Here is a 13,362-nt window from a genome sequence, read left to right on the forward strand (position 1 = left end):
GTGTTTTTCTTTTGATCTGAGCTGATTTACCTGCTGTGTGTGCCAGTAAAAAGGGTCAGGTGTAGCGGGAGAAAAGCGGTGACAAGATGCAGAAATCTTATTAAAATTCCGCTCCATGTTACAAATGGCAGTGATTATGCCAAACTGTCTTGCTTTTTATCTTTCTTAACTAAAAATGAAACCCGCATCTTAAGTCTGTTTTTTGTGTGCTTATTTAAAATTAGAACCTGTAATTTAACAACCTGCACTTCAACATAATTAACTTACTATCAATGGATCAAAGCCAGCAATGTTATGCATTCACTTGACACCATAAGTTTTAATGGAGGTCTTAGATGCAGCTCACTTCACTAATGGTTTAAGCTGCCAAAGTACGGAAGGACTTTATTTGTAAAGCGTCTTTCACAGACATGGTTACAAAGTATGGGACGATTTTTACGTTCACTCCACACACAGTGCTCGTAGCCACAGCTGCCCTTTGGAGAAAAGCGACAGACATCTGCGCCAACACTATTCATTCACTCATAGGCATCCTGGACTATTGTACATGTTTTTAGTGGTAGAGGAAACGGATTCCTCAACCACTAGAGGAACCGTTCCTTTCTAATCACCAAAAGCATTGACTAATTGGGATGAAGAGAGGGATGAATCTTCCAGACTGTGCTAAATTTAAAGTAAAGAATATTTTATCATTCTAATGCCTGCATTAGGAAGTCCATAAATGTTAATGAGAAAAGTATTCGTAGGGCTTTTTGTATTAAGATAGTTGTCACCTGTCATAGAAACAGTCTATGCTATTAATTGTTATAATGCACAAAACTACTGTTTGTGATTAAAATAATGAATGAGTGTTGAACTTAGCCGACCTTATCCGTCCACGTGTCATGGAGCAAAGGCCTGGGGCCATGAAGGCTGTTCAGGAAAGGATATTGGCCCTTCTCCTGTTCTCTGTGCCTCAGATGAAAAATAGGTGGTGCTATTTTAAGTTTGCTCCTTATTTAAAGCCCCCCTCCTGCTGCTTGATGTGTCGTTCTGTCGCTATGGGCTTTAGTTTAATGACCCATCTTGACTCTGGGTCTGAGCCTTGTCACACCCCTTCACCATTTCTCCCCCTCTGCACCCCATCACCCATTCATCCATCGCTTCTGTTCCCATGTCCACCCCACAATTTCAATGTTTTGTAAAACTCATACAGTCTGTTCCCTGAGAGTGGCATTAAGCATGTGGAAAATACTGTCAATGCCTTGAAGACCCAAAGGAAAAGTTTGAGATAGACATAAAGAAGAATGATTTCCATTACCTTTGTATTGGCCCAGAGAGGTCAGTGGCATCCTGCCTGTAACACACACACACAAGAAAACAGCAAAAGATGATTGTTTCATTCATCCACGACAGCTCATTTCTGTCATGTATTGCAGCTGACTGGAGCCAGAGTGTATTGTGTGACCTGGACTTTGGTTACTAATAAAAGAGGGACAACCTCAATTATTCCTATACACAGCATCTCTGAAGGATGTGTCTTATCTCATGGGTTTTTTTTTCTTTCCATGGGTTTTCTTTCTTTGTTTATTTGGTTGGTACATTACATGTTAAAGAACACATGGGAGTCAAGCATGTAAACACGCCTGGTAATAGCAATGGGCTAAATGCATCATGTCCCAAAGCAAACCAACGCAGGCACGGACAGAACGAGCAAACCCAGTGCTATACTCTTCTCACGTAAATAAATAGGTCCCCCCGGCTCCACCATTCCTGAAATATAATAATACTGTTATTCTATTCTTAATTGCCTTTGAGCATGTGTGTGCATTGTGCATTGTGCATGGAAATCTGAAGCGGAAACATTTTGGTCCTCCACAAACGTACATTCAAATGTGTTCTCTTGTCCGTTTCATCTCGACCACAGAATGCTCATCATGCTTTACTACGCGCACTCCACTTCAGGTCATTTACCCCAGCCATGCAATTATACAGTGTGAATTGAATTTACGTAGTTAAGAAATGATCAAAAAGCAAAGAAACAGTTAAAAATATGTACAATGTTATTCACAGTCCTAGAAGCTGGGCGAAATCAGGCATTAAAATGGTTCTCCAGGTTCAGAACATAGAAAGATAAAGGATTCTTTCCCCAATGAAGAAATGTGCCCCTTTGCCTCCAGCTCGGTCTCTACAACCAGATGTTATCTCAGTGTCACTGCTGCTGTCGAGGGCACTTAGGTCCTCTGTTACAACTATTGTGAGCCACATAAAACCCCATATCAACGGAGATCCAGGGAGGGAGTGTTCTCATCTAAAACAATCACTACTGTCAAACCACATAGATAAGTTGGACAGGGACAGGAGAGGGACAGAGAAATCAAATCCATATCTCTTGAAAGAAAATAGCATTCAGTCATTCTCAAGCTGATCTCAGACATGCTGGACTCAAGTGTCAGATCTTTAAGTAACAAATCACTTTGATGGTTTTAACCTCATCTAGACCTCCTCCTCTTATGAGGACCGCAAATTTGGCCAAATGAAACCGCTTGGCTAAATTTAACAGCAACCCCACCAAATTAAAATGTCTTTTAGGACAGTGCTTTTTCCAAAACGCTTGTGTGAAACACCACTTGAAACAGAAAAAAAATGGCATCTGGGTAGATGAAGGAGCGCGAAAGCTTCTCTTGTTCTAAACTGAATAAAAATTGCAAATAAATTAAAATGGTGCTTCTGAAGATTTACTTTATAACAGACACTCCAAATTCAGCGCAGTTATAGCCTCACAAGTACCAACCACATGTGTCAATTTTCAGAACTCTAGGTATTTATGTATGTTGGAGTTTTAAACTTTTCAGCACTCATTACATTTACATGTTAAGTCTAGTCAAACTAGTCCAATTGCATTTTTTTTAAGAAAACCACTTGAACCAGTCTGTTCTCAGCCCCCCTGTGTTGGGAATAATGCTTTATAAACAAAATGACGGTGTTAGTAACTGTATTAGTTAGTTAATCAATCAATCCAACTTTATTTATAAAGCACTTTCATAGATTTCATGTAACACAAAATGCTTTACAGATTTAAAAACATGAAAAACATGAAGGTAAACAATCAAGTCCTTTTAGGAATGTCAGAAAGCGTTGCATTACAGAAGTCTTAATCGGGGTCTCCATATTAGCCTGAGGGAGAATGGAATGGACTGTGGCTCTGTTCTTTAGACGGTAAAAATCGTAGTAATGTTCTTGATGTGTGGAATTAAAGTCAGCTCAGTGTCATAATCACGCCCAGGTTTTTCTCTCGTGGGATGGATTAAAACAGTGGGAAAATAGCCTGGGATTGCAGGGGGGCCCCTGAGCTTCGCCTGGTCAGAGAGTCAGGTCATCTATATTATAAAACACAATTGCGAGTAGGGCGGGGCTTAAACTCTATAAGGGCGCCGCCATGTTTATTTCCCAGAATTCCGCGGGCGGGCCCCACGTGACCGTCCCACCGGCCGTGGGCATTGACCACGGGTCCATATGGACCGCGGTGCTGCTGTCCGAGGACAACCCGGCGTCACAACAACGCGAGTGCACGAGGTCTGACTGCCGTGCGTGTGAGCGCATCCAAACAGGGCGACGTGTGTCATCATCACTCACGCTAACCTTCAGGCTGTAGACGCTCCGCACAGGTACAGTGACATCCACCAAAACACATGACATCTGCGTGTCTTTGTTTAACTTTCTCCTGCAGGTGACCGTGGCTGTGGTTCATTATAGATCCAGTGCTGCGTAGTGTCAGAGGCGCAGACAAATGCGTAAGATCCAGTCCTGGCCATATTCCGTCTCCAAAGCTTTGTCTCAGAAAAAAGTACACGCAGAAAGTTGCCCAACAACTGGCCAAACACGAGCTTCAAATAACACGCGCTGCGGAAAGCGAAAGTGAAACTACCACTTAACGAGCGCATGGCCTGCATTGCTTTTTTTTTTTTTTTTTTTTTACTTTGCTGCTGTACCATTTGTTTTCTATTTTGCTTTCACGTATTGTGAGCCCAGAGGTACATTTTATTATAAAGCAGCTTTGAAAGCATTGCCAATTTTATTCTAAGGTTATAAATACTGTCTAATAACGATCATCATCATCACCAACTTACTATTTTTAGATTGCACTTGCACCGTGATGCACCAACCCACGGGTCCTGCACCATGAACCAAACCGTGAGAGCTGAACCCCTAATATTTATCCATAAATATTCCACTGTCTCTTGAATTCTATTCCCCGAGTTTAGCGAACATATTGTCGTTGTAGTAGATAAGAAAGGAATACGGGTGCATCAAACACTCCAAGTGCAGTTTGTTGGAAATTATATTTAGCATTCATTATTTTATACATTTGTAGTGGCCATAGTTTTTGAAATGGGTTGGGAAACACTTAGTGCGGGTCTACAGCTATACTGAGTGACGGGTTATAGGGACTATACTGGACATTTCTTTGTAATAACTCATAATCTCAGAATATCAAATGTGGAAAATTTATATTATTTGAGCAAATGATATGATAATATCACCAAATATGACTGAGAAAGGATGTCAGGTGCATTAAACACTCACATTTCAGTTTATTTGTTTGAAATAAATACTCATTAGCGACTACAGCAAGCACAGAGGGACTTCAAGGAAAAAAGGTTGAACCACTGGATTAAAAGACAGTGACTGTAGTTTTTTGTAAAGGTTTCTCTCTTTGGGCCTCAGGACCAATTACAATTTTTGTCCTGGTTAAGCTGAAGAAAGTTTTTTGCCACCCAGGATTTGATATCTAAAATGCAGTTTAAAAGTGCATCCATTGGGCTGGTGTCATTAGGAGACATGGAGATGTACATCTGTGAATCATCAACTTAACTGTGAAAGTTGACTACATGTCTCCTGATGACATCATCAAGAGTGAGCATGTACAGTTTAAAAAGCACTGGGCCTAAAATCAAACCCTGGGGCACACCACATGTCATGTTATGGACCTTAGAGGAGCAAGTATCTATACTCACCATGTATGTCCTGTCTGTGAGGTAGGATGCAAACCATTTGTGGACAGCACCAGAGATGCCAGTGTGTTTTAAACGGGTTAAAACAATAGCGTGGTCTTGATTCCTGACTATAAACCAGGTAATAGAACCATCTAACCATCCAAGCTCAGGTATCTGCATGCACTGGCTTCCTGCCACTCAGAGAATACGTAGACTTGTGGACAAATCTTTACATGGCTGGCTTTACACCAAAGTACATCTTTGACATGATGTGCCATATGAACCATCTCAGGCCCTAAGAACCTGAAGGAGAGTCAGGACTAAACACAGCGAGGCTGACTTAATGCTGCTAAAATCAACTTCAACTTTGACAATGATCTACCCAGGCTGTGCATGTGACAACTGAAAGTATTTTATCTGCATTCAATTCATTATTTACTCTCTCTATATATATGTTATAGATTTTCTTACCTTAACTAACCTGCCTTGCCCTCTCTGATTTGATCATCATCATTTTTCTCACAATAAAAAATTAGGACATCACATTATACAGTCAACAGTTCTTGTTTTTTTGGACATTCTTAATTCTGAGAGCAAGTTTTGTTCTGAAAAAAAAAAAAAAGAAAAGATAAAAAGATTAACTCACAATGCTTTGACTATCAGTAGCAGCCAGCTCAGTTATTGGTCAGATGTGATCACTGGGATGGAAACAGATGGGCATCCATGTTCAGGTGGACATGAGCCAGATTTGCACTCCACAACAGACACAGTCCTGGCTGTTGTAGCTGTGTCCTGACTGCAGAGGGGCACCTGGTCTCAATTCACCCCCGGCTGGGACAGACATGAGACAGAGCTTCAATATGAAGGTTCCTGCATGGGATGTGCAGGTGCAGCCTGACTCCGTCTAATGCTCCGTCTAATCTTATTGTATATGCCAGTGGTTCTCAAACTACCACCTGAAACAATTTTGCAATCTTTGAAGTGTAACGGAGAATAAAAGTGATATGCTTCATAATGATAAAAAACAAAGAGAGCAAAAATAAAATGTGGTAATATTGGCACGTTTACCTGCTATTTCATTATTGCTGGTTTATTTTACTTTTTTCATTAAAGTTATTTAAAAAAAAAATCAACTAAGAAGGAAGAGAAATAATAAAATACAGTTGGTAGGTACTCAGTAGGTATAGCTCAGGGGCAGGGGTCATGCAGCAGCAGCTGTTGCTATTAGCTTTACGTTAGCGCTTAGCTTAAAAAAACAAGATGCTTTCAAACCGTGTGGAAATTTAAGCAAACTAATGTAGGAACAAATATCGCAAAACTGTTTTCAGACTGTGTCCTCACTGACCCCTGCTCTGACTCTCCGCTACTCTCATGCGTGCGTGGTCTTCCCTGGTCGATTCTTGTGCATGGATGCTCAGACCACGCAGCACCGCCCCAAAACATGAACATAAAAAAATATTTGATTGCAGGGGAAAAAATAGCCGGGAAATACTGGTATATGTCAACAGTAAAAACACTTTTGCATAAATGTCCATGGTTGTTCAAATCTCAGGGTCTCCAATTTCTGGAGTGCATTGAGTGGGTGAAACATGGAGCTGAAGATGCTGAGATGTTGCACCCTGAATGATTTTCACTGTTCCATCATCCCACTCGCCTCAACTCAGGCCATCTGCGTCATTCTCACACTGTTTTTCAACACATCTCTCTTCTCACCTGCCACCCTGCCATTCACACACACCCCACCTGGCACATGTACCACAAACTAAGCCTCCATCAATAAACATGCATCTTTTAACACTGATAAAAATGCCTCAGAAGATTTCACTTCTCCCACTGTTTTATTTTCTCATCTGTCCTCAACTTCATCACTATTCTATGTGGATGTGTCATCGTACGATATATCTCACTAACACGGCCAAGTCTTGAGATAATGTCAGATAGGAGTTTTTGGCCTGCATCCAGATGGATCTAAACTCTCCCAACTGGATCCCATGTCTGGCAGATGTAGCTGTGCCAAAATGATAAAGTAGTGCTGGGACTCCAGTGAGTTGGCACGGTGGCTAAGTGGTTAGCGCTGTCAGCCATCGAATTGCTGGACTTCATGTGGCAGCAGGTTACAATAGCAAGGAACTCTCTGACAAAGATCAGGCTGTGAGAGGAGGTCAAATGCATGAAACAATTTTGGTCATAAATAAATGAGGTTGTAACTTTTGGAATGGGGTTTTCTTGTACGTGATAATCAGAATGTTTCTGGTTCGAATCCTGGCTTCTTTACCTTGAGCATCTGTGTACATTGACGTGTTTGTGAAGTGGTTTCTATATACTTTTTTTTTTTACATAAATATTCCAAAAAGATTTATTCTGTTATTGTATCTGAAAATATTATTGATAAATAATAATATATGATTTTGACTTCTTGTACTTACATGTAAAGAAATGTGTTTGTTGTAAAAAAAAAAAAAAAAAAGACCCCATAGTAATGGTAAGCCGCTGATGCTAATGGGGTTTTAAATAATCATTTAGTTTCCTTCCCTCATACTACAGGCCACAGCCTAAATTGCATCAGCTTGAACTCATATGAAGCATAACACAGCACATGCATTGAGCAACAATAATTTTAGAAATGCATTACTTATTCCTTAATGTTCTGTATATGTGTGTGGCGCAGCCAAAGCTGTAAAGTGGAAGCTTTCATGCGTGCTAGTGTGACATATTGAGGACATTTAACTGGAGCCAGAGAATTGACCTGAGCGGTAAAGGGTGAATGAAATGGAGAATTGGTGGTATGTTAGGCCTCATTTACCCTGTGATATTCAAAGGCTATGAGAAACGCATTAGCTCCAGGTGTATGAGCAATGCAGGACTGTAGCATCTTCAGAGCTCACTGAAGAACCATCAGAGAAGGGTCTTTGCTCTATTGTATCTCTCCTACAACTGCACTTCAAATCCCCCTGCCTTCTTCCACATCACAATAACAGCGTCACAGATAAGCCCCACTTGCCAGGACCTCCTCACACATGCAAATGAGCCTGGTGTTAGCCTTGGATGTGGGCAAATCACAAAGCATGCTTGTTAGTTTTAACCATGATTAAATTTAGAATTTTTTTTTTGTTACCTTATTGTGTCAGAGGTTTCATTTTTTAAATATGTATCGTGTACAGCAATTAAAATTCCAAATGTGTCATTTGGAAACAGAACTATTAGATGACAGAGTCAAGTCATTGGAGCATCCCTTCACGCCTGTGGCAATCACGATGTAAAAGCTTTAATGGGGGTCATAATGTGCACTCTGCACTTTTAATTTGATGTTTTTGCTATCCAAAACAGAAGTAGTAGCAATACTAGTGATTGTGTGAGCTTCATGACTGGAGGTTTTACAACTCAATCTAAAACATAATTTAAGAACTAAAATGCAACAAATTCTCCATTTCAATGCACTTCATAATGTGGGTCCATCTCCGTCATTCCAGGCTGCGCGTCAGTGGTTTTTTAGCACCAGGAGAGGTGTGTTAAGGTGTCGCGGACAGAAAAGGCCACCATATCAATGCACTGGCTGTCCATGTGACTACAGACCAATAAGTGCAGGCAGGAAATAAATCAATATCATGAATGTCACTTCATCACATTTGGGAGAAGCTCAGACAGTAAAATGTCAGCCACTAATCTTTTTAATAGTGTGATATTACGTTTTAATTCCAGTCTGATTCCTCACTCTTAGCTTTAATGCTGTCTGCTGATGCCTGTCAAAGAACATAAGTGGAGGTGAGTAAATAGGAGAATACGAGCTTTGAAAATACAGCCATCACATAATATGCTCAAAAATGAAAATGGACAAAAAGCAATGTATCATCTCAGTTAAATACATATTCTTCTAGTTATATTGTTATTGCTGAGTACAAACATACAGTGCATTCACTAAAGACAGCAGGTGTCCACAGAGTTATAAAAAGCTGTACCCGTGAGCAGATAATTTAAGGACGTTAAGTGGAGTAAGGAGGAGCGATGTATTAAAAGGAAGAGAAATGGCTGCTTTATGGAGCGTTGTGGCACACTGCCATTTGAAGTCTGAATATATAGTTTAGAGTGATGGACTGTGAGACAGCGAGGCAATAAAGTGATGTCGATGAGAACGCAGAACAAATTGATATGATCATAACATGTCACATTAAAGACGGCTCTGCCATCCATCAACATGAAAAAAGACCTCCTTCATTCCAACACTAGCATCACTGCCATTGATCTCAATGCTCCACTAGGCTAAGCACTAACCATTTATGATAACTATCATTATCCAGTTATGTCACTGTATAAAAGCTGTCATGGAAAAGTGTCATGAAACAAAAGTGCCTAATTTGTTGCATTGTCAGATGATTTCACGGGTATTAGAAAGCAAATAGTGTTATCTTAATTTTTTTTTTTTCCAATCATTTGATGAAATAATATGATGAGGATGACATGGCAGAGTTTAAATAATCTTAGTGTGTGATTATGGGCGTTAATTAAGATTGTAAAATGACAACCATCAGAGAAGCAGATTAGCTGAAATCCACAAATCTAAAAAAAAAAATAAAAAATAAAAAAAAAATGGATGCCTTTATGTTGTTTTTGAAATGAAAAAGCATGAGAGAAACACATCAAGCAGAGCAGGGGAAAAAACAACACGGATACTTACTCAAAACATGCTTTTCAACCACTCTCAGCAAATCAGTAAATCAATATCAATTAGGCTGTGAAAGGCCCAAATGGACAACTTGCTTTGTTTTAACTAATGAAGTCTATAGAGAATCCAATCAGTTCTGCTACCCCCCCCCCCCCCCCCCCCCCCCAACCCAGCACCATCTCCAGCTCCCCTCGCTCCTTATTACCACCCAGACAGTATGAACACACTCACGTAATTCTACAATGTTGACAGTTAGAAGCAGTGTCTTGGTAATTTTGCAGATAAGATTTACACAGATAATGTTAGCAAGAATATAAAAATGCGGCCCCGGTTTTTGGCTGAGTGGTTCATCTCACAGCAAGAGGGCTTAAGGTGCTGCTATTTCACTCATCGACCTAAAGCATGGATGAGAGTTGGGAAATCCTCAAGTTCGGTACATACTCCTGACTGAAAATAGCTCAATATCTGGAGTCGCCCACTGCTCCTGACACGTGTCTCGAGCACATATGCATTGAAGGATAGGATGGAAAAGAGAAATTCCCAATGACAACTTAGTATACCTTACTTTTTACAATGTTGCGAGTTTTAAGGGACATTTTGTGTCTTTTTCAAGTTGGCTGTCATGGCTTCATCATTTTCACTCATGGAGAAAGAGCACACCACTCGCTGTGGCAGTGCCATAGAGATCCCGGAAATGAGAGGGGTATTTCCTTAACAAGGCATGTTCTAATTACTCATAGGCAGCATGCAGCAGAGCTAAAGCTATATGCGAGACACTGCAAGTGAATAGGGATTTGTTTTTTAATTTACATATATTAATTTGAAACTTTTGCTGTAGATTACTGGCATAAATGTGAGAAAAAAATACATTGCAAGTTGTCTGTCATTTTATGTTTTCATATAAAAAACAAGGTGTTTTATGCCAAACAATACATTTCCAATTTTTCCCGCGACGAAATTTGAATAACGGATTGAGCTACATTCAAATTTATGATTTTATTTTATTTATAAATGAAGTTCAGTGGAAAAAAATGTAAACAATTTAATTTTTACCTTATTTTTTTCATTCAAAACTCAATAAATCAGGCTAGGAATTAGATATTAAAAAATCGCTCAGAAAAAAATCTTCAAAATATTGTTCAGTCCAAGGCTAGAAAATTTGAGGTGCTACTAACGTGGAGATAGTGTCGCCACACTGAGAGAAAAAGGCCCTTGAAATTGCATTGTCCTATATAAATCTATGGGGAAACATTGACTCAGCGCAATATTTACACGTTATAGTGAAGGTTAGGTATATTTTTTTGTTTCCAGGTGAAAGCTTATATGTTCAGAGACCAATTTGGCCCAAAACCTGAAAACTGAAAAAAAATGGAGTCTGCCTGTAGTGTCTCCCCTTAAAATATATTCTATATTAGTATACAGCTTTAAAAATGTACATATTGTACATATTGCGGTTTCAAAAATGTAGCTGAGTTACACTACTTTGAGTTACTTTGAGTTACTTTTGGCAAAATACAAATTAAAGAAGGTTTACTTCGCACATCTCTTTGTTTTAAACAGGTCCGTAAGAGAAGGCATAGAGGCCAAATGTAGAAAAGGAAAAATCTCTCGCACACTGTTTACTTGCAACACCAGTGTTCTTTTATTAATGCAACGTTTCGACCAGTGGCCTTCGTCAGGCAAAATTTTGCCAGACGAAGGCCACTGGTCAGGCGGCGACCAGTATAGTGATGTTTCTACTTTTTAATGTTGCCCGTGTGGTACTGTGAAGCATCGGAAATGTGAAATTAAACTCCTAATAAAATAATAAATAACTATTTAGGGGCAGGCGAGCGAGGAGAGAGGAGATCGCTTTGAAGCTAGCCCCCTTATCTTTCACTATCACAAGTTGTTTTTTTCCCCTCCTGCATGCGAGGGGGGGATGAAAAGTTACGTGAATGAAAGGAATAGAAGCTTAATTGGGTCATGTGATTGTTTTTGTGGCCTAAAGTGATAACAAACCGCTACAGAGTGGAAACATCGAGGTTATTGCAAGTAAAATAGTGGCATTTTTTGAACTTTTACCTAAAACCCCCCCCAAAAAAACACGGATGTTGTTGCCTGTGAGTTTCCTGTGTTCCATTTGCAAAAACAAGTGCCATTAAAAAACCTCAATGCACGCTTTCAAATTTCTCTTTACATCGCTGTGTTTTTCATTACCAGGTCTGTTTCAGTGCCATGAAAATATATAACATTAGCTTCCCAAGTGTCATCTGTAGAGTACCGCAACTCTTGAATGACTCATACACTTTTTTGTTTTAAAAATATAACAAAAGATGACCTGGAATAGCTGAGGGCGTATTTGAGCACAGTTGCTATTAAATTGTAACCCATATTGTGCAATCACTGTTATGTACTGTATAGTTAGCATTTCCAAATCTCTCAGAATGAAAGTTGAAGAATTTATAACTTGGATAAATCAGAATAAAGATAAGTAATCACACTAGCTATGAGACAGAGAGAAATGTGCATTCAGGAGAATCTTATCATAACAAATGTCAGAAACATCAGCAGTTTTGAACAATCACATATAAATTTAGAGTTGACACGTCCCTGGCCGGCAACACGCAGCAGGGCTCGGGGCTGCCATATCACATTTAACAACCATCAGCTCACCACCGATTTCACATTAGCTGCTCATCTGCATATGGTGCAGGCAGAATGACAAATGAAACCGAGAGAAAAAGAGATCACCCAGACACGAAGTGCATATTGGCATGGTTTTATGATTGAAACCAGAAAAATGCACTATGTAAACTTTGCACTCTGTTGACTTTTTGATCTTTTAATACGTTTAATATCTTACATTATGACCTAATTATTTGTTTATTTCTGTTTATATTCCTCATCATCAGGACCAATGTTCACGTTTTTGCATGTAGGGGAAACCGTAGCACCCAGAGTAAACCTGGCTGGCTGCCTTCAGCGCTCCTCTGAAATGGTGCGTGGTGTCCTGTGTCTTTCGCAATCTTCTGGTAAGAGCTTGGCAGTTAATCTGTTTTATTCTCCAGTGAACGTCCATTAGCCAGAACAATAGAAGGCATGTGATAGCTGTGAGTCTTGCCCGGATACATCCTCGTTTGTCCCCTTTGTTTCCTGTAGCTCCTCTTGTGTCGCCTCCACTGTGCTGCAGGTGTGGAGGGCTCCCCGTGCCTCTTCGGTGTATCAGAAGAAAATATGTGTAGGTCTCAAATGGGTTTAGCTGATAAGCTGCTTTCTTCAGGACCATTATGGACTCCACGATCCCCACAAAAACACGGCAAAGACGGATGAAAGCATCCAGTAAAACAATGTGGAACACAGAAACCACAAATGCAGTTCGCAGAAAAAGGCAAAAACTGCAGCCGTACAGAGAGAGAGGGAGGTTGCTGCCTGTTTATGCGTCGCCATGACGCCCTGTGGACGTTTGGAGTGAATGAAGTACAAATCCCCTACACTGTATGAAGCGCTTTTGGTAAATGGTCTCAACTTATATAGCGCCTTTCCACCTACATTAGGCTCTCAAAGCGCTTTATAGCAAGGATCCACTCACCCATTCATACTCTCAATCATACACCAATGTACGCAGACACTGGGGGCAATGTGGGTGAAGTGTCTTGCCCAAGGACACAACAACAGTGTGCACTTTCAGGAGGTGGGATTCAAACCCCAGACCTTCCGATCATGAAACGACCCACTCTACCATCT

At 40.2% G+C, this 13,362-nt stretch overlaps 1 protein-coding gene across 9 annotated transcripts in view; it reads right to left on the minus strand.

Moving 5' to 3' along the window:
• The window catches only part of celf2 (cugbp, Elav-like family member 2), a 177,274-nt gene that overhangs the window by 137,045 nt on the left and 26,867 nt on the right, over nucleotides 1-13,362 (minus strand). For all 9 annotated transcript variants that reach the window (XM_079582932.1, XM_079582930.1, XM_079582931.1 and 6 more), the window contains exon 2: nucleotides 1,301-1,336. In XM_079582932.1, the coding sequence (XP_079439058.1) occupies nucleotides 1,301-1,336 (36 nt within the window). The remainder of the gene's footprint in view (nucleotides 1-1,300; nucleotides 1,337-13,362) is intronic.

The sequence above is a fragment of the Gobius niger genome (genome assembly GCF_951799975.1).
Source record: "Gobius niger genome assembly, chromosome: 2".
In the NCBI taxonomy this organism is placed as follows: domain Eukaryota; kingdom Metazoa; phylum Chordata; class Actinopteri; order Gobiiformes; family Gobiidae; genus Gobius; species Gobius niger.